We start from the raw sequence: 21,713 nt of genomic DNA, 5'->3' as shown, positions 1-21,713 counted from the left end.
TGTTTCCAGGGAACCCGACCTAAGACAAGGAATGAGCCAAGACACAGGCTGAGGGGCGGCTGGGTGGCTCAGTCGGTTAAGCGTTCGAATCTTGATTTCAGCTCAAGTCATGATCTCGTGGTTCGTGAGTTCGAGCCTCGCGATGGGCTCCGTGCTGATAGCGTGGAGCCTGCTTGGGATTCTGTCTCTCCTCCTCTCTCTCTGCCCCTCCCGGGCTCACATTCTGGCTCTCTTTCTCCTCCCCACCCTCAAAAAAAAAAAAAAAAAAAAAAAGATAAAAAAGACACAGAAAGGCTAAGTGACTTGCCCTTACAAAAATAGAGTGCTAAGCGAAATAAGGCAGTCAGAGAAAAGACAAATATCATATGATGTCACTCATATGTGGAATTTAAGAAACCCAACAGATGAACACAGGGGAAGGGAAGGAAAAATAAGATAAAAACAGAGAGGGAGACAAGCCATAAGAGACTCTTACATACAGAAAACAAACTGAGGGTCCCTGGAAAGGTGGGGGGATGGGTTAAATGGGTGATGGGCACCAAGGAGGGCGCTGTTCGGGATGAACACTGGGTGTCATATGTAAGAGATGAATCACTGGGTTCTACTCCTGAAGCCAAGACTACCCTGTATGTTAACTAACTTGAATTTAAATAATAGTTTTTTTTTAAAGGATGCAAAATTCAAAAAAAAAAAAAAATAGGCAGAGTGCTGGCAACAAATGTGTACATCACATAATACTGACATGAAAAAGAATCTTTAGAAGCCATCAAGTACAGCCCACCCTTTTCCAGAAGGAGACTGAAGCAGAAAACCACGGTGATTTGCTCAAGGTATCCTAAGCTGAGAAAGCTTCCATCAGACTCCACACTGATTGTGGCCCCGTCAGGAACACAATGTTCTAGCATTTAATCAGCTCCCCGGAACCCTCGGTACGACAGAAGAGTCACGTGGAAGTCTGAGAATTTGGGAGTCCATACAAAGTGGCCTTTTGAGCCCATTATCCATGGACGAGGCCTGCTGGTGACCTCCTGCTCTATGAAGCCAGTTAACGTGGGGAGCACTGACTGAAAAGAGGAGCCAGGTCTGAATCAGGGATGGGAGTGCACTTTATTAACAAACAAAACAGTACCACACAGGCAAAGTCGTATTTCAGTGGCAAAACACACACATACGTGTACTCGCACATGTAGCACTGGGGCACATTTCAGACAGAACACGAGGCACCAAGTTCACAATCCAAGTAAACATAGTTCACAATCCTTCGGTAGTTTTCCTTCAGTGTGGTTTAAGTCCTTCTTCAACATCCGTGACAAAAAGGTTCGCTTTTTACGTCTACTTCTCGACCTTATTATGGAGTGAGGCCTACTCAGCCTTCAGAACTGGGAAGCTAACGCCAGGCCCTATGAGCTGCTTAAACTGCCTTTCATTTCTCAGGGTTGGAAGAAAGACCTACCTATGGGATCTTGGCAGTGGACAAACAAAATGGCGGGTGTCCTCAGCTCTGATTTCCTACCTAGGTACACCTGGACTAGCATTCATTTTTATGCTCAAGCTGCAGTTTAACAGGGCTGGTTCTCATCAGGAGAAAGAAATGGGTTTTCTAAAAAGTTTGAGAAGAGGGTACATCACAGACTCAGGAGTCCTTCTACATTAAAGACTTAGCTATGCTAACAACCTCCTCCCAGTTAAAACTGTTGCCAGTTAAGAGGTTTAAATCAGCATTTCCCAAAAGGTGTGTCAGAACCACGTTAATCAGTAAGTGAACAGAAACAACTGAAATAGATCAGGGATGTGATTTCTCTAAGCGGTTTGATATAGTATGCGGCAACTCCTTCCGGACTGGAGCACATCCAAGGCATTACCCAAACTCCTACGTTAGCTAAAACGCTTTTCAATTACAAAGTAAAGAGTGGCAGAAAAATCCTGCTCTTTGCTCTTAGGACAGGCAAAACTGGAATACCTTAAGCCCTCGTTATCAGGGTCCAGTGACTTGCAAATTTATAAGGTTAATTATGCAATAAACTTGGGTTGATTTTTCTCTGCAATCTTTAATTCCCATTCAACAGGAGATAGGAGATGAGGTCAAGAGGTATTAGGATAATAAGGGTATGAAATAAAATCCTGAATATGGGAGAAGATAGAAGGAGCAGTAGTAGACTTAGCAGCTATAAACCAATCATGTGACATTCAGCAGAGGGGTAAACACAATGGTATCATTCTCTCTTATGAAAGTATAAAATAATTGAGGCACTTAACGATTGACCTAATTAAAAAAAGATGAATTTGAATCTTGTTTGTTGAATAATGTGTGGAAGTATGCCCATCAAAAATTTTATGTAAACTTTTTGGTACTTTAAAGAGTACACTTCAAGTATCTAGAAACTTCCTCTAAAATGCCTCATTCATCAGTGATGTGGGGGTTAAGTGCATATCCACCTGTGTACCCAAGTTCACTGAATCTTGTCAACTGCTTTATTTGATCACATCGGTGCTGATTTTTCTTCTGGATGCTTATATCTAAAAAAGTAGTGTTTTAAGGCTGAAACCCTCTGGAAGGGGCTTTGAAAACAAAACAAAACAAAACAAAACAAAACAACAACTGAGGTTTTAAAATGGGAAAGGCCAGAAAGAGGTGGGCACCATTCTGGGCCCACATTACTCCTAAAATAGAGAAGTCACTCTTCGTATTAAAATCAGTCAATGTCATGTCTGTCATGAACTTAATAACTAAAGCCAGTGAGGGTATGCTAGAAAGTCCCAATTTCCTTTCTGTATTTGGTAGTCTCAACAAATAACAATTGGAAATTTATCAGGTGTATTTCAGTTCCTACTTGAGAGAGATTAGCATGCCAGTATTTACTCAAAGGTAACTGTGTCATGTAAGTTAACAGACCCGCCTAATTCTACTACGGTCCTAGGACAAAAGAAAAAAAAAAAATATGCCACTAGGGGTCTTCAGACAGCCAGGGTCTACCTGCAAAAAGGACAATACTGTCTTGAAATCGGCATGAATATTATCACGAATGATGAGTGAAGTGATGTTTAGCCATCTTCTAGGAGGAAGAGAAGATACCGAATGCAGCTGGTCTCTTGCAGAGCTCATAAGGACTGTCCTCGCGGGAGACAGTCCTGCCACTAGGTCTACTGTGATCCCCTGGGGAGCTACACAAAAGTCACAGCAAGTCAACTGAACATTAGATCGGATGTCTAGAAACTTCACAGGAATTAGAAGCGGTCAGGAGATCCCTGAGGCACTGCCCACAAGATGTCCCCCACTAATGGTCTATCTGTACGGCTTCCATTTACTACCCCTCATCCAAAGGGGGAGCCTCGCACCCCCAGGAAGCTATGAGCCTCTGGGCTTCACCATTTCCTAAGGACTGAAAAGGACAGTCACAGGCTGGGCTTGTGCCTACGCAACCGCTCCAGGGAGAAAGTGAAATGCTTCATCTGTGCAATCATCAAGGATTTTGTATTAACGAGGAGAAAAAACCCGACATGGTAATGGTTTCTGATCAGCAATTCAATTTGATGTCTTGAAATTAAGAAATCGATCACATGGCTTTACTCTCCCAATCAGAACAAATCAGTCTACACAGGCAAATCATACAATGAAGTTTGATCTTATTGAAATTACGAGGTGGTTTTTTGGGTTGTTTTTACTCTGACACCGAATGAGACTACACCGAGGGGTTAAATCCGGTGCATATTAACAACAGTCCAACGACACAGCCTTTGCCAACAATTTGCTTTTGATGCTGCTGGGGAAGAGAAGCAGAAGGACACAGGCAGAAGAACCTCATGACCGGGACAGGAGCCTGCATTTGTGCACCACAATCCACACGGCAGTTACTGAGGTGGTAAATCCGATGATCTTCAGCAGTCCTGACACTGAGGGAAGGTTTCTCTCCCAAAAGGTGCGGGTGATCTCTACAGCTGGAACGTCCTGCACGAATGAGCAGAGATCATTAGCAGACAGCTCTCGCTCCCATGGACAAGGACGGGCGGAACGTATCCGCCAAGTCGATGCATGCGTGTGTCCTAGAGCGGCACAGTTTTTTACGCAATTACTGGTCAGTGGAGGTGAAGCTGCTAGACTCACCTTTGATTCAGGTTCTTGAACCTTGATGTCCTTCTTCGCCACCTTCCCGAGAGCATTCAAGACCTGCAAGAAAGTGGCCACGGTATTATGAAGTGACATTCTGTAGGTCCGACCGATTTAAGGGTGGGGGTAGCCACAGATGAGCCCCATGAGTGGCGTGAGCGGCCGAGAAGTGGATGCACAAACGTACCAGAGTCAAGATCCAGAAAGAAAGGCCAGATGCCAAAACCGCCACCGCGCTCCGGAGGGCGAGTGACACGGCTGTCTCCCTTACCTCTCTAGCAGCTCTCTCTCCAGCCTCTACTGCCCCTTCCATGTAACCGCTCCAGTGTGTGGCAGTCTCAGTGCCCGCAAAGTAAATCCTGCCGACCGGCTGGCGGATCACCCTTCCAGGGAACAGAGAGGTCACACACAGTTACTTGGGAAGGCACTGAGGGTAAATGAGCCCATCACTGCCCTCATTTATTTATCCCACCCAAGACAGGGCAACTCCAGCCGTTCAAAGACTCCCATGCGGCCCAACCGAAGGTGAAAGGCTCCCCCCACACCCCTATTGTCTGGGCCTGCGCCCAAGGGGCTGAACTTTCAAGCCAGGGAGAATCAGGCTGCCAGATCGTCGGTCGCTAAAGGGGACGTTGGCCTTTTCCTAGCCAACCAGGATCAGAACACAAGAAGACACGTGCAATCCGCAATCGGATTTCCTGGCTGTGGGTTTCCCTGTTTGTGGTCCATTCTGGTCCCTACACCGTTTCTTCCAAAGGGGTGCGTTCTTCACAAGAGGGCATCCGGCAGCAGACCCCAGCCGTGCAGGCACTCCCAGGGTGTCAGGAGGAACCGCAGTGGCCAGTGGGAAGACAAGGAGATCACTGGATTTCTAGCAAAGGAGGGACCCGAGGGATTCTATGTCTGTCTCAAAATAACCAGCTCTGTACAGTTAGCTTCTGTGAATTTATCTGGCGCCTGGCTGAAGACAGGGAACTGGGCCTTCTCTCACAAAGAGGTCTTGGCAAAGGGGAGCCTGGGTGGCTCCGTAGGCTGAGCATCCGACCTCGGCTCAGGTCACGATTTTGCAGTTCGTGGATTCGAACCCCACATCGGGCTTGGGGCCGTCAGCATGGAACCCACTTCAGATCCTCTGTCCCCCTCTCTGTCTGCCCCTCCCCTGCTCATTCTCTCTCTCAAACAAACTTAAAAAGATCAAATAAAATAAATAAAAATAAAAGACAAAGAAACATCTCATGTAAGGAAAGGGTTAACAAGTCCTTGTTTCTCTGTGGACACATGTGACCTTGAGTTAACTTTCTAGCTCCGTTCCTCTGGGAACCCGCTGAAGGTATAATGCCAGGGACGTTACCAGGCGACACTGCTTCTGCAAAAATGCCTCCCCCCCACCCCCTACACACACTGGTGATAGCATCTGGGGCGGGAAGACTTGTCATGAATTGCAAATACCCAGTAGGAGGCTGTCACTTTGGGCTTCCCTGAGTGTGGGGCCTCTTGTAGCAGGGCATATCTCTTGCAGGAACCCTGGATGGACACTATGCGTATGAGGCTGTTACAAGAGACAATGGCTCCTATGGGGCAGGGGGCTTCTAAGCTAAGGTGGACTCCCCTGACGCTGTGCAAGATCACCCCCGCTGTGCAGTGGGGACGCCTCCCCGTCAAGACGAATGGCTGCAGCAAGACGTGTTTTGCTAACGTCCTTCTGCGTAGAAGGCTACCCAGAAGCCTAGGGTAGTCGTGTGAAACTAAACGTCTGACTGAGCTCAAGAAGACCCCTTGGAGGGGTGCCTGGGTGGCTCAGCCGGTTAAGCGTCCGACTTTGGCTCAGGTCATGATCTCGCGGTTTGCGAGTCCGAGCCCCACATCAGACTCTGTGCTGACAGCTCAGAGCCCGGAGCCTGCTTCGGATTCTGTGTCTTCCTCTCTCTCTGTCCCTCCCCCGCACACACTCTGTCTCTCTCTCAAAAATAAATACACAGGTAAAGAAAAAAAGAAAAGAAAAAGAAGAAGGCCCCTTGGAGGACAGTGCGGCTCGAAGAGTCCCCACATGGAGCATTGACACCTGAAATCCTCACCCGTGCTCTGCTCTCATTCAATGTTCTGACAGCTATTGTTCTATGTACCGACATCCCTATTTTCCTATAGACGTCCAGAAATATACACACTAGCTACCGGGGCATTCCAAATCAAAGTGCTGACTACTATTTCTAACTTTCCATCGAGTTTTGCTTATGAGTTTAAGTTTGGTGTATGTCTTTTACATATATATATATATATATTTGGGGGATGTGTCTTTCTTTTTTTTAAATTTATTTTGAGAGAGACAGAGAGCAAGCAAGCACGGGAGGTACAGAGAGAGGAAGAGAGAGAGAGAGAGAGAGAGAGAGAGAGAGAGAGAGAGAGAGAATCCCAAGCAGGTTCCACGCTGTCAGCAAAGAGCTCAGCTCAGATCTCACGGTTCGTAAGATCAAGACCTGAGCTGAAACCAAGAGTCGATGCTGAACCGGCTGAGCCCCCCAGGAGCCCCGTGTGCATGTCTTATATTAATCGGTATAGTGGCCACGTAGTACCTTCCATATTGAGTCATGATCCCAGGGGGGAAGTAGGCGGTGTAACAGCCCCCAGAGTATTGCTCCTCGCACCAGTTCTTCTCTTCATAGTGCACGGGCTGCAGTTCAGTGGGGAGAAAATTCCAAAGGGAAGACAAAGCTGAAATGCAACTTGTCAACAACGAAGTCTCTCCTGTATCTTACTTTAACAACAGGTTTATGTTTAAAAAAGGTGGCCCTGTGTCGCGATTTCGTTTAAGGGGAAACATGACGGTACCAAGCAAATGGCCTTCTGTGAGGTACCAAGTGACAGAACATGTATATTTTGGTTTTCTCAACCTCTTGGCGAGGGGAGCCACGGAGTAGTCCATTATCTGGCAGAGAGGGCATCGCCACGCAGACTCTGAAGTCTTTAGAATAAGTCTGCAGGAAAGCCCATCAGGGGTCGGGTTCTGGAAATCTCTGGATTCTCTAAATAACAGACCTTACTTGCCATCCACCAGGGCTGAAAGAAAAGGGTGGAAGGGAGAAGGCAGAAGATAAGCACAATGTCTACGAAAGGCTTTCTTCGGAACCATTTCTCCGAGCTGGAAAAGCAAATGATGGGAATCCTGTCTAAATGGGGACCACTGAAGATGAAAACTGGTTTCCAAGAGACACGAGAGAACGTTGTCTGAGTTTTTCCCTGACACGGTCCGCAAGTTTATTATTGAACAGTTCAGAGATAATCCCCTGAAAAAGCCTCCAGCGATCTAATAGGATCCTCAGATAGAATCCCTAAGTGAGCTGTGAATGGAGTCTCCAGATGGAAAAATCAATGAGGATGACTTTGACCTGAGAGAGTCTAGATTCAGCACTCAGCTGGCTGGTGGGGGGGCAGGACCTCCATCCTGGGAACTGATCTCACCCAGCTCCAGGTTCTGACTGCAACTGGCTGCCAGTTTTCCAGTGAAACAGCCCAAGAACTACTGCAAAAGAAATTGCATGCACCTGCCGGCAGCCGTTACTGGCTTTTTTGTGATAGAAGTTAATCCTCCAGTAAGTGTATATCCCTTTATAAGACTCTCTTCATAAGACTGTCGGGAAACCGGAATCGGCTTTGCTTTACCACTTAGAGCAAACAGAGCAGAACCTTCTAGGGATTAGAGCTGAGGGTTTCTTACGTGTAAAGCTTCTTGGGATCCTAGCACTTTGGCGTACAGCTCACAGATTTTCTTCTTCCTATAAAAAAGAATTAAAAAAAAATGTGAAAGAAATAATAGCTGAGGAGTATAGAGTAAACATAATGAGTTCCAGGGCTGCTGCCAATGAACCAGATTTATTAAGAAAAAATAAAATCGATGGTAACTACACAAAAGGAACAGTTCCACGGATCTCTGCACTCAAATTACCCCTCTACGCCTCAATATAGTCATTTTATTTGAAGACTCAACAGAATTTTCCTTTTACATTTTCACCTCTTTTACTATCCCATATCATGTCTATTCAGGATTCAAATGGGGAAAATAAGATTAGATTTAGTGCAGGCAGTTTAGGAAATGATGTTAAGTGACTTTTCTGGACTATGGAGACTTCTAGGATAATCCCTTTTATAAGTCTATAATACATATGACCGTGTCTTTTAACTATCCTCTATTTATGTTTTAAAGACCTATGAACAACTAAAGCTCACCTAATCTTTTAAATATAACATAAAATATTCTACACCATGAGAGGCCTAAGGTCGTCCTAGTCTAGTAATCAGTCACTTGACAGAATGGTCTGTGAACACAGTACTTCCAAGGGCAACTGACATGCTGTGCCTCATGACGTTACCTCAGTCTCTGGCTACGCTCATAATTCATTAGGTAAACGACTCCACAGAACATGGCCTGTATTAGGTCTTAAAAACCAGTAGCTTAACTGATCTAAGCACTTCCTCAAACATATTTTCACACTCACAGTGACTCTTGGTGAAATGAAAAAGTTCTTGGGGTGCCTGGGTGGCTCAGTCAGTTGAGCATCCGACTTTGGCTCAGGTCATGATCTCGCGGTTCCTGAGTTTCAGCCCTGTGTCGGGATCTGTGCTGATGGCTCAAGGACTGGAGCCTGCCTTAGATTCTGTGTCTCCCTCTCTCTCTGCCCCTCCCCCCTCCTTCCCTCCCTCCCTCCCTCCCTCTCTGAAAAATAAACATTAAAAAAACATTTTTTTACATTCCAATTTACTAAAATCCCCCCCTTTAGAAAGAAATGGTTCAATTTCAGGATTTGTTTGAACAGCTTCACACTGATCCAGTTATATGCTTTGGTATTTACCTTCCTTAGTCTTTACATAGTTTAAACACTGAAATTGCTCCAAAATATTTGGTATACGCTAATGAGCAACTGAAAAAAATGCTTGGTAAAAAATGTGGCGAAGGGCTTAACTCAAATCTGAAAGATGAGCCCTGAAAGCTGAAGAGACAAATGGCCAAAAAAGAGAGGAGGGGAAAGGAGGTAAGGGAAGGTTATATTTACTAGTAATAAAAGAAACAGAGGTTTTTTAAAAATGAAAATTTCAGGGGCGCTTGTATGGCTCAGTTGGTTGAGTCTCAGACCTCGGCTCAGGTCATGATCTCACAGTTCATGAGTTCGAGCCCCGTGTCGGGCTCTGTGCTGACAGCTTGCAGCCTGGAGCCTGCTTCAAATTCTGAGTCCCCCTCTCTCTCTGCCCCTCACCTGCTTGCGTTCTCTCTCTCTCAAAAATAAATAAATATTTAAAAAAATTTTTTTTACGTGACAATTTTATGTTGCCAATAACATTAGAAAACATTATTTAATGTTTATTTTGAGAGAGAGAGCATGCCCTCAGGCAGCAGAGGGAGAGGGAGAGAGAGAATTCCAAGCAGGGTCTGAGCTGTCAGCATGGAGTCCTACGCGGGGCTCAATCCCATGAACCGCAAGATCATGACCTGAGCCAAAGTTGGACGCTTAACCAACTGAGCCACCCAGGCGCCCCCATAGAAGGTTTTAAGGGAAAGACAAATGTGATGGCTAAGGTGATGTCCTGGAACATTCATGGCTATGTAAGTTCCAGCACAAACAGGAAAAGTTTCGTTTCCTTGAAAGAGCTGTTCGTAGTACAGATCAATAATCATAACAGAAAGGCAGAACTACTGTCTGCCTGCCTGCCTGTCTCTGTCTAATCTATGCCCCTCATGTAACAATGAGGTGGCTGAGGTTCAGTGTGAGCAGACGGGTACAACATCACTCAGCAAATTAATGGCAGGGCCAAGGCACTTACTCTCCTGAGCAATCCTGCCTGCAGCTAGTTGCTCAATAAAAATTTACTGAGTCAAAATCCGTCCTCGGCCTAGTACGGTACCCTCCTTCCTACTCTGGAAGGAGATGACTAATTCTTACCCACCTACTTCATGTGAGTGTTAGGAAAGGAAATGCCAACATTTGTGAGTCAACCAGAAAACAGAAGTATGGACAAGCATTATTCTGAAGGTTTAGTGATGCTTAGCTTATTTTGGGAACATGTGATAAAAATCTTCATTAAAACAGAGTGAAATCTTGGGGCGCCTGGGTGGCTCAGTCAGTTAAGTTTCTGACTCTTGATTTCGGCTCAGGTCTTGATTTCACGGTTCGTGGGATCAAGCCCCACATCGGGCTATGCACTGACAGTGTGGAGCTGGCTCAGGATTCTCTCTCTCCCTCTTTCTCCTAAATTCCAGTCAACTTACGTTGCAGTTAATTTTTCATTCATGGACAATAAGTCACTTATATAGAAACGTAAGTCATTATTTACTGTATTTTGTAGTGTTAGATGAGTCAAGGATAAGTTCATACAAATACATCAGGAAATTATCTTCCCTATCCCTTCCTCCCATTAAATTTAAAATTTTAGGGGGGGCACCTAGGGGGCTCAGTTGGTTGAGCAGCTCACTCTTGATTTTAGCTCAGGTCATGATGTCACAGTCATGGGAATAAGCCCCAAGTCGGGTTCTGTGCTGAGTGTGGAGTCTGCTTAGAATTCTCTCTCCCTCTCCCTCCCCCTTCTGCCCCTCCCCTGCTCTCTTTCTCTCTCAAAATAAATAAATACTTAAAAAAATTTTTTTGTAAATGTTTGTTTATTTTTTGAGAGAGAGAGAGACACAGAGTATGAGCAAGGAAGGGGCAGAGAGAGAGGGAGACACAGAATCCAAAGCAGGCTCCAGGCTCTGAGCTGTCAGCACAGAGCCTGACGCAGGGTTCGAACCCACAAACCGTGAGATCAGGACCCGAGCTGAAGTCGGATGCTCAACTGACTGAGCCACCCGGGCACCCCAATAAATAAATACTTCTAAAGAAATTTCTGATTAAAAAAATTTTTTTTAACTTAAAAATTTTGGAAAAGTTACATAAGTCAAAAATGTTAGAGCAATGCACTGATTAGTTGGACTTTAAAAGTAATAGAACATAATTTAAATGATGGCCAATAGAGGTCAGTGTGCAAATCTCTTGTAGTTGTATTTACTCACTGGTTTCTAAATCTGGCTGCTCATCATAATCATTTAAAAAGCTTGTTAAAAGGGGCGCCTGGGTGGCTCAGACAGTTAAGCGTCCAACTCTTGATTTCAGCTCACCCATGATCCCAGGGTTATGGGATCGAGCTTTGTGCTGGACTCTATGCTGAGCGGGGAGCCTGCCTGAGATTCTCTCTCTCCTTCTCCTTCTGCCCCTCCCCTCTCATGCTCTCTCTCCCTGTCTCTCAAAAAATAAAAAGAAAAGCAATTAAAAGAAAAGCTTGTTAAAAAACACAAAATACTCAGGCCCCACCGCTAAGCTACCAAAAATCGTAATCTACCAGCCTCAAAAATATATATTTTCCAAATATATTTTCCTGGTAGATTTTGAGGCAGTCAGGTCTGGGAAACTTGCTCCAGTCAATCACATATTCGGAGTTCTAAGGGTTGTGCCTCATAAAAACTTTTGAGAAGCTCAGCCACCATGTGGAATCATAACCAAATGTCTACATCCAGGCTGGTATTTATTTTACTATTAATAAGGAGGGAAAGCAGGAAATCCAAAAGAAAATGTCAAGCTTAGTGTGGCGTAATGAAAAAAACGCATGCGTTAGATGCTGTTTCTAACTTTGTCGCAAGCTAGCTGTGGAGACTTGGACAAACCATTCCCCGTCACCGGACCCCAAATTCTTCCTCTTTTGACTGAGTAGGTGGACAATGGTTTCCTTCCCGAAATCAGAGCTCATGGTAATTCAAATAAACACATTCGTGCGCAAATGTGGGAACCTCTGCAGCCTGAATCCCAAAGTCATCGAAGTAACTCTCAAAGCAAAGGCGGCTTGTGCATTTGCTGCTTAATTTGTTTCAATTAAACGCAGAGAGAAGTGTACGCGTGTGCGAACTGGTCCCCTAACAAAGGATTTAGGGCTACCCTCGAGAAGGGAAGCCCAGAAATTCCCCGAGGCAACCCCCCAATAGCCAAATGACTATTTCCAGGGAAGAGTTCCTGGTAAGATTTTATTTGAATGAAGGAAAGGATTCCAAGGCAAAATAAAGTGAATACAACATGGCAGAAAGAGAAAGGGAGAAAGAAAGAAAAAAGCCACTGTCCTAAAATGACTGTGTTTGTTATAGTAGGAAGCTATCGAAGGGAACATCAGAGCTGCATGCTAGATAAACAAAGGGGGACACATGCACACAAGTTGCAACATGCTGCAACACACCTATGCATTTGCCTTCCAGAAAAAGGATATGCCCGTCCGAGAACCACGTCAAAGGGCTAATCTGAGAACCATGTCAAAGGGCTAATGGTCTCACAAGGTGAGCAGGACTCAGCCTCAAGCTTTTTGCACAGCTAGTGTTTCCTATCATATTTCCTCCATCTCTCCTGCAGAGAAACCCTACTTCTCCACTGCTGCAAAATAAACCCAAATATGTAAAACTAAATTAATATACGCATGTGGGCAAGCACTGAGTCCACGGGGCTGTAACCAAAAGTTTGCCACAAGGTTGATTTGTTGCGTTTTTGAGAACACTCGTGGACTGTGGTGTTTTTCATGATGCCGTCAGACTGTTGTTAGTGCAACAAGCAAAATATAAAGCTAACCTTCCGTGTAGGTTTCCAATGTCGATTCTTACCTGATTTCTTTATGGAGCTTGGCAAGTCGGTCTGCTTTTCGGGCAAGTATGAATCTGGAGAGAGAGGTTACATGTGAACGATTAGGTGACAGGAGAGTTGTCTTTTTTTTTTTAAGGTGTTCTTGCCTCCACATACTCAACATTGATTAACTCTCCCACACACTCCCATTATTTCCCCCATGACAGCAAATGCCATACTATCTTCTGTCTGCCTGTGTCCAAAACCCCTCTAGGCTGTGGGCTCCTAAAGAACTGGTTACCTCCTACTCAATATTTTACCCCCAAAGTTCAGCACAGTCCTTGGCATATAGCTGGGATAGCAAATGTTAGTTGAATTCATGTTGCATTAAATGATATCCTGGGAATGACTGTTACCCTCTGCCAAACACTTGATAAAAGCTGGAAAAACATGGGATGCCTGGGTGGCTCAGTCAGTTGAGCGTCCAACTCTTGATTTTGGCTCAGGTCATGATCTCACAGTTTGTGAGCTGCAGCCCTGTGCCAGGCTATGCGCTCACAGCCAGCGCGAAGCCTGCTGGAGATACTTCCTCTCTCTCTGCCCCTCCCCTGTTCGCACGCTCTCCATCTCTCTCAAAATAAATAAATACACTTAAAAAAAATTTTAAAGAGCCCAAATGTCCATCAACTGACGAATGGATAAAGAAGATGTGGTTTATATATACAATGGAATACTACTTGGCAATGAGAAAGAATGAAATCTGGCCGTTTGCAACAACATGGCTGGAACTGGAGGGTGTTATGCTGAGTGAAATAAGTCAGTCAAAGACCGATACCATATGTTTTCACTCATATGTGGAATTTGAGAAACTTAACAGAAGACCATGGGGGAAGGGAAGGGAAAAAAATTAGTTTCAAACATAGAGGGAGGCAAACCACAAGAGACTCTTAAACACAGAGAACAAACTGAGGGTTGAAAGGGGCTTGGAGGGGGGCGGGGAAAATGGGTAATGAGCACTGAGGAGGGCACCTGTCGGGATGAGCACTGGGTGTTATATGTCAGTGATGAATCACGGGAATCTACTCCCGAAGCCAAGAGCACGCTGTATACACTGTATGTTAGCTAACTTGACAATAAATTAAATTAAAAAAAAAATTCTTTTTTAAAAGCTGGAAAAACATCTATAAGTAAATAGCTGTAGTGGATGCCATGATGAGCCACCCAGATCCCTCTTCAGGATCAAGCACTCGTTACCCTCAGCTCACGGGTGAACACTTCCCCAGCCACTGCATTCGGCAGCAGAGAACTGCCTGGCTTGAGGTCCTGCCACTCCCCAGAATGACTAGCTCTGGGGTGCGGTGAGGGTATCAAAGCCCCGCACCTCAGTGCACGACACCTCTGAAGGGCCATCCCAGCTCTAGACCTCCTTAAGGGCTGGCCGAGACCTCCAGTGGGACAACACTGGTGCCCAACCTCTCCCCCTGCCCTGTCGTGACTCCTTCCCTTCCCCACGGGCAATAACCCTGAGCGCACACCCCAACGGATCCCCTCTACCCAAATCTCCATCTCCAAGTTGGCTTCTGAGAAACTGGCCTAGCAAAGCCTTCAAATTTAATCACTCAGTAAAACTCAGTTATAATTTATCTGTAACGCTGATATTACTAATTGTTCAAAAATCCGAATGAGCTACAGGACAATGAAATTTTTTCTCGGATGAAATTATTCGAGATCATTCTGGGAAGCAAAGATTACAACATGCATTTCGGGGGAAGCTGTGGACTACTTAAGAAATTGGAACTAATGAACTTTATGGGATATAGTCCTAATTTTGCTTGATTTAACACTGTTACGTCATGGGGCTTGCTAGAAATGATTCTGGTTAAATTTTACGTGTATGTCAGAATCAGTCATTTTAGGCTTACACAGGATTTCAATGAAAATCCCCAGTATCCAATGAAATATTAAATGATATATCTGAAAACCTTTTCAGATCTTGGGTGCTTCTCACAGTTACTTTTTAAATTTTTTTTTAACATTTATTTATTTTTGAGAGATAGAGAAAGACACAGCATGAGCAGGGGAGGGGCAGAGAGAGAGGGAGACACAGAATCTGAAGCAGGCTCCAGGTTCTGAGCTGTCAGCACAGAGGCCGATGTGGGGCTTGAACCCACTAACCGTGAGGTTATGACCTGAGCCGAAGTCGGACCCTTAACTGAGTCATCCAGGTGCCCCTTACAGCTCCTTTCCTAAAGGGCGGTTAGTGTTGGCCGTTCCTGTCAAATCTCAAATCGAGAATGAAATAACCCCTTGGATCTAATTCTAACCACGGACGACTATTCTTTAACTTTCTCTGCTGTTTTATTGAGGAAATTAAACATGCTGGCTTTGGGTGGGGGACATTTCACAGCTCTGAAGTACAAGGTCCTTTCTAGTTTCCAAAAGGTACTAGTTATCACAAACACAGTGCTGGGCAATTACCACCCCTATCGTTAAGGCTTTCATTGCCCAGAGCAAAGAGCAGGGTAGAGGCAATCCAGTGTCAAGGCAAGAACAGGGTGGAGGCAATAAATGTAGGTGTCCAGATAAGACAGATTAGAATATCACTTTTTAGGAACTGCCTAAATTGCCCCATTCCCATCTGGAAAACTACGGCCACACATGTCTTTGTTAATAACACTGAAGAAATCCCAGAAGGGCAGAGGCCACAGTATCTAACTCCCAAGGGCAAGAACATCAATGTCCTTCCATCCACAGTTGGATTGCTCTTGACAGTCTCCCAAAACCTCCACCTCAACCTTCTGTTTTCCTTTGGCATAAAGAAGGCGATGGCAACCTGCCCACGTAATCTGGACCCCTTCTTGCCCAGTGGGGTTAGAGACGAGGAGGATGTGTTGTTCCTGTGATCGTTCCTTCGTGAGCGCCTGCCCTTCACCCTTCCCAGGGAGGCCAGCGCCATTTCTGACAATTTACAGCGAAGTGGTTGCAAAATATCTTGTGAGCAGCCCAGGAACGCAGCCTGCAGAGTCCTGGGTCTTGGGTCTGCTCCTTTTGGTTTGCTAATTTCCCTTCTATGATGCAAACCTGCGTGAGCTCAACTGTCCCCAGGGAGAAAGGGAAAACCACCCCGTCTCTCTGAAAGTCGCTTGCCTGTTACAGAAGCTGTGCCCTTCTGGTGTCATGTGGTAGAAACAACAGCCCTTTTATTTGTGTAGCTTTGAGGCCACAGTAGCTGTTGGAGGGGGAGGGCGGGGCGGGGATGGGAGGAGAAGCGGGGAGGCTCTCCTCTTCTAGACACAGAACCAAACCCTGAACCATCCCCAGTGAAGGACAGCCGTGGAGCGACCTACGGGGAAGAGTGACATCCACTCGAGGCCTGGCTCTAATTCCAACAGCACTTCCTCATTGGCTATCTCTCTTATATACCAGGGTGATAATGAACGTATTCAACAGATGCTATGCGGTAATGCTTGGAATGAAGACGAGGCTAAAGCCTTCCCAGGGTTCTTGTGCCACATGCAAAACACTACTCTAATATTTTAATACGTGGAACAGGATATATTTCTGTAGGGTTATTTATGACTGCTTGCATTCAATTCCATATGCTCTGCCAGCATCCACACCAACACACCAATACGAATTAGAAATTTAGAAATTTAGTTAGAGCATCCAGCTCTAACCTACCCCATGATAGCAGGCAGTGATCCATCTGGCTTGGTGTCATCCAGAGTTATTGAGATGGGTGCTTCCTCATCTTGAATGATCATACAGCCACAATAATCTTAATAAGGAGAAAATTGGGAGATTGAAATTGACCTCATCCGAGATTTATGGGAAAAATACACACACACACACACACACACACACACACACACACAAAACTATTTTGCTGGAGCACCTGGGTGGCTTGGTTGAGTGTCCGACTTTGGCTCAGGTCATGATCTCATGGCTTGTGGCTTCAAGCCCCACATGGGACTCTGTGCTGACAGCTCAGAGCCTAGGGCCTCTCTCTTTGCCCCTCCCCACTCACACTCGGTCTCTTTCTCGCTCAAAAAAAAAATAAACATTAAGAAAATTTTTTCTTAATAAAATAAAATAAAAATAAAACAGCAACAAAAAAACACTCTACGGGGCGCCTGGGTGGCTCAGTCGGTTAAGCATCTGACTTCAACTCAGGTCACGATCTCACGGTTCGTGAGTTCGAGTCCTGCATGGGGTGTGCCCCACTTCTCTTTTCTCGTCTCCCTCCCTCTCTCTCTCTCTGCCCCTCATGGGATTCTCTGTCTCTCTCTGCCCCTCACTCACTAGTGCCCTCTATCTCTTTCTCAAAAGAAAAGAAATAAGTAAGACAAAAAAAAAACTATGTTGCTAAGAGGAAGGCAAATCTCAAAGCATAGTCTTTGCCCCACCCCTAGTAGGTATTTCCTGTTCAATACACACACTAACTACACAGGGTGTCTGTGGAGCCAGACACATGGAAAATGACCCATGTCTATGAGCTTTACATAATGGTCACGTATGACCAATGCGTGGCTCACACTGTACCGTGTCCCTGGAGCCCTGGGCTACACGGGGTAACAGGTGCTTGAGTTAGACGGAATCAGCCCTATGAGCCCATGGAAGAAGCTGGCGGAAGGAATCCTTTGAGTATGAGCAGGTTTAGCAACGACAGCCACCATATCCACCCAGGCCCTGCCTCATCTCATTCTCGAAACACCCTGACAGTAGGCCTCCTTGTTGCCATTCTACACAAAGACACGGAGGCGGAGAGGTAGTGCCACACCAAGGCCGCTCAGCTGGTAAGCAAGGGAAGCCCACGACTGCGGGGCTTCAGAGCAGCGGTCTCCCCACAGAACCCCTCCGTGTCACTCTGCTCATGAAGAGTAAGTGGCAGGACCCAAGGCAGGAACCAGGGCCCCACAACTGGTGGGGTCTCTTCCTTTCCTTTCATTGACAGCAAGTGGTGCTGGGATCATTTTGTGTTGCTAGAGGCTATGAAGAGATGGACAGCCTGAGATTTCTGATCCTTTCTCTACCCATTTAAAAACACTTACCTTTTTCTTAATGTTTATTTGAGAGAGTGAGAGAGAACAAGCCGGAGGGGGAGGGGCAGAGAGAGAGAATCCCCAGCAGGCTCTGTGCCATCAGCCCAGAGCTCGATGGGGGGGACTCGATCTCATGAACCTGAGATCATGACCTGAGTTGAAATCAGGAGTCAGACACTTAACTGACTGAGCCACCCAGGTGCCCCTTTTTAAAATTGTTTTTAGATAGAGAGAGTGCAAGCAGGGGAGGGGGGCAAGGAGGGAGAGAAAGAATCCCAAGAAGGCTCTATGCTCAGCACAGAGCCCAATGCGGGGCTGGATCCCATGACCCTGGGATCGTGATCTGAGCTGAAATCAAGAGTCGGACGCTCAACCGACTGAACCACTCAGGCGCCCCCAACACGGACATTTTTAATCTATTTTCTGTTCGGTATCTACCATAAGGTCCCTAAAAGAGTGTGGTCCTTTCACTTAACACATTTTAAACATGAGTAAGTTCAACCTACCGTTCTTCTTCCAAAAGGCCTCCTTGTAATACATCATGCACTTAATGATAGATCCCATCGGAAGACGTTGAATTAACTGGTTTCTCTCTGACGGAAGCTCTGGTTTGAAGTGCATCTTGGCAGTCAATGTTGGAGGGATGGCGCTAATTACGTATCTGCACTGAAACACACAGACACAAAATACCACCTTAGACGCGTGAGTGTCGGTCTTCACAGAGGGTGGGAAACATCATATTTACCATCTTGAATGACCCTGAGCAGTTACCACATACAAACTGAGGCCACTGTGAGGCGACACAGCAGAACAAGGCAGGTCAACTAAAAGTGGTCATTTGGAAGACAGAGGGAGAAACGTGCCGGCACTAATTACCCCACTGTCTGGGTCACATTTGGTTACAAGTTGCAGAATACACGAGGCCTGCTTAGTATATGCTCTTTTTTGGCTAGGCTGAATTACCTCATACACTTCATGATTCAACGTCTCTATGATGATGCTGTCACCTGACTGGTCAACATAGGTGACAGGACGCTTCAGCTTCACCCTGTCCCCGAGGCGGTCCATTATCCGTTCACTCACTTGACCAGATCCACCCACAAACTTCCGTTCCTAGAAGAGAAGGCAGGTGATGAGGCTACAATCACACAATAGCAGTCGTGATAGCTCAGAAAGCAAAATACAGGTCAAAAGAAGCAATGTGGAATTTCTAAGTATAAAGATACTGAAAAGATGCAAGTGTCCTACATTTGCTGAAGCTAAGGGTCAAATGGGCAATAGCTCTTGGGGCCACAAGAACAACTTACAAAGTTCTGGAAATTTCCTAAGGAGAGGAACTATTCACTGGTTGGAGAAAGACTCTACACCTTGCGCTACAGTACAGAGCACGTCTAGAACAGAAATAACCTGAAGCATGATCATTTTACCCATTCGAGGATTTTTTTCGAAAATCACTTGATTGTAGGAATTTGGCTCCTCCTACAGGGACTAATTTTCCCTACCTTCAAAAAAAAAAAAAAAAAAAAAAAAGGAAGGGACTGAATTCTGAATTCCCCAAATCTAATTAATTTGAGACGGAACATTCTTTAGCTGCGAACTCATCTTCAGGAAGGAGAAAAGGAAATGAGAACTGTTTTCAGGCAAGTTGGTTGAAACCATTTCCAAAACTCAGGTTCCAAATTCACTCACGTTTCAAAACGTGGAAGCGGTTACCTTGTAAGACACTACCCTGGGTGAGGGCAAAATCACAAAGGAAGTTGGTGGGTGGGGGGGAATGGACACTCCGTACCTGGCCCCCGTTGGTAACCGAGAATATCCGAGTGGTGCCTCCACACTGTTTCACGTACCACAGGAACCACAGCGCAGACACCTCGTGGGGTTCAGAGGTCACATTGATGTTCACGAAGAGATATGCAAATTGCCTAGCAGTCCTGGTCACATAACAAGAGCAGCCGTCAGGCGTAAATACATACACGCTTCACAGGATATCGCATCTTTTTAAACCATAATTTAGAAAGCATTTGTGTTGCTTTTGGGGGGAGAAAAAAAACTCTCGCGGGCTCAGTCTCTGAAGGAGTGCATGTTTTAACTCTTGGTGAAAATAAGCTTTTCCTTTGCTTTTAGGGAATTCTGGGTCAGCTCCAAATATATTCATTCTGGAACAGTCTAGAGGGTCAATATTCTTGAGATGGATCATTAAGGATATAATTCTCATTGATTTGAACAAACATTCTCTCTTCTCTGCCTCCACCACTTACTTCCACTCTGATCCAGGCCACCAACATCCCTCACCTGGGATGTGAGGGCAGTGGTGACTCCTCCGGGCATCCCTACCTGGTTTATGACCACACCCTCTTTTGATCCTTTGCCACGTTACAGCCAATGAACTCTTTTGACAGTGCAAAACAAAAACACACTTCATAAAACCCTTCAATGACATGCATGGTAAAAGGCAGAAATCTTGAATGGGGCCACGATATCTTGCACCATCAGCTCCCAGTGAGCTCTCCGAACTCTTAATTACATCACTTTGTCATGACATCCTTAGAGTCCAGGCATACTGTCATATCATTGCAAAAACATGTCAATCTCCCCATCTCAGAGCCTTCAAGAACTGTTTCCCGCGCTCTCTACATGGAAAACTGCATCCTCCACACCACTCACCCTTCATATCTCCCACCATCCACAATGGCTCACTCCTGGAAGATACCATCCATTACGCCATCCATCTTTCCGGTCTCCCCCATCCACAGTGGCTCATTCTCGGAAGATACCATTCATCACACCATCCATCCTTCCGGTCTCACCCATCCACAGTGTCTCATTCCTGGAAGATACCATCCATCCTTCCGGCCTCCCACCATCCACTGTGGCTCTCTCCCGGAAGATACCATCCATAATGCCATCCATCCTTTTGGTCTCCCCCATCCACAGTGGCTCACTCCTGGAAGATACCATCCATCCTTCTGGTTTCCCCCATCCACAATGGCTCACTCCTGGAAGATACCATCCACCACACCATCCATCCTTCCAATCTTCCCCATCCATAGTGGCTCACTCCTGGAAGATACCAACCATCACATCATCCATCTTTCCAGTCTCCCCTATACACAGTGTCTTATTCCTGGAAGATACTATCCATCCTTCTGGTCTCCCCCATCCACAACGGCTCACTCCTGGAAGATACCACCCATCACGCCATCCATCCTTCCGTCTCCCCCGTCCTCCACAGTGGCTCACTGCTGGAAGATACCATCTGTCACGCCATCCATCCTTCCAGTCTCCTCTATCTACTGTGGCTTATTCTTGGAAGATACCATTCCCCTAACAACGTTCACTCTTCGTATCTCCCTTAAACCTCGCTCATTCCTGTGATACCATCCTCTAACATCACTCCCTGATACTGTCTACACTCATCCACTGCACCTCATTCTTGGAAGTTACTGAACAGGCATATCATTCACCCTTCCTGTCTCCTCTTACAGCAAGGTAGCTCGTTCCTGGATGGGACCATCCCCTCACACCATCCACTTTTCCTGTCTCCTCCATCCACTATGGCTCATTCCTGGAAGACAGCATCCCTATTCCTGTCTCTCATCCACAGACATGTAGCTCATTGCCAAAAAATATCATCCCTTACACCATGTATCCTTCCTATGCCCCCCCTCCAACACACCTGAGTCACTGTGGTTCCTTCCTGGAAGATACCATCATAAAATGGGCCATCCACCCTTCCTATCCCCCAACATGTACTATGGCTCAGTTCTGAAAATACCATCTCCCTATACCATCCACTCTTCCCCATCCCTCCATCCACCGTGGTTCAGTCCTGGAAGATACCATCACCCCCACCCCTGCCATCAACCCTCCTGTCTCCCCCTACCCATGTGGCTCATTCCTGGAAGATACCATCCCCCTTATCATTCAGCTACCCTTTCCAGGAAATTATCT

The 21,713-nt window shown here is 45.8% G+C and overlaps 1 protein-coding gene across 2 annotated transcripts in view; it reads right to left on the bottom strand.

Annotated features, from left to right (window-relative positions):
• Positions 1-1,088: 1,088 nt before the first annotated feature.
• Positions 1,089-21,713, bottom strand: part of MAOA (monoamine oxidase A) — a 73,146-nt gene continuing 52,521 nt past the window's right edge. For both annotated transcript variants that reach the window (XM_004000418.6, XM_019823752.3), the window contains exons 6-15: positions 19,552-19,693; positions 18,726-18,875; positions 18,269-18,428; positions 16,402-16,498; positions 12,762-12,815; positions 7,818-7,875; positions 6,676-6,773; positions 4,377-4,488; positions 4,103-4,165; positions 1,089-3,946 (exon numbers count right to left, since the gene is read on the bottom strand). In XM_004000418.6, coding sequence (XP_004000467.4) covers positions 3,800-3,946; positions 4,103-4,165; positions 4,377-4,488; positions 6,676-6,773; positions 7,818-7,875; positions 12,762-12,815; positions 16,402-16,498; positions 18,269-18,428; positions 18,726-18,875; positions 19,552-19,693 — 1,081 coding nt within the window. In that variant the 3' untranslated portion in view covers positions 1,089-3,799. The remainder of the gene's footprint in view (positions 3,947-4,102; positions 4,166-4,376; positions 4,489-6,675; positions 6,774-7,817; positions 7,876-12,761; positions 12,816-16,401; positions 16,499-18,268; positions 18,429-18,725; positions 18,876-19,551; positions 19,694-21,713) is intronic.

Source organism: Felis catus, chromosome X, assembly GCF_018350175.1.
Source record: "Felis catus isolate Fca126 chromosome X, F.catus_Fca126_mat1.0, whole genome shotgun sequence".
Lineage (NCBI taxonomy): Eukaryota > Metazoa > Chordata > Mammalia > Carnivora > Felidae > Felis > Felis catus.
This window is presented reverse-complemented; position numbering and strand designations above follow the sequence as displayed.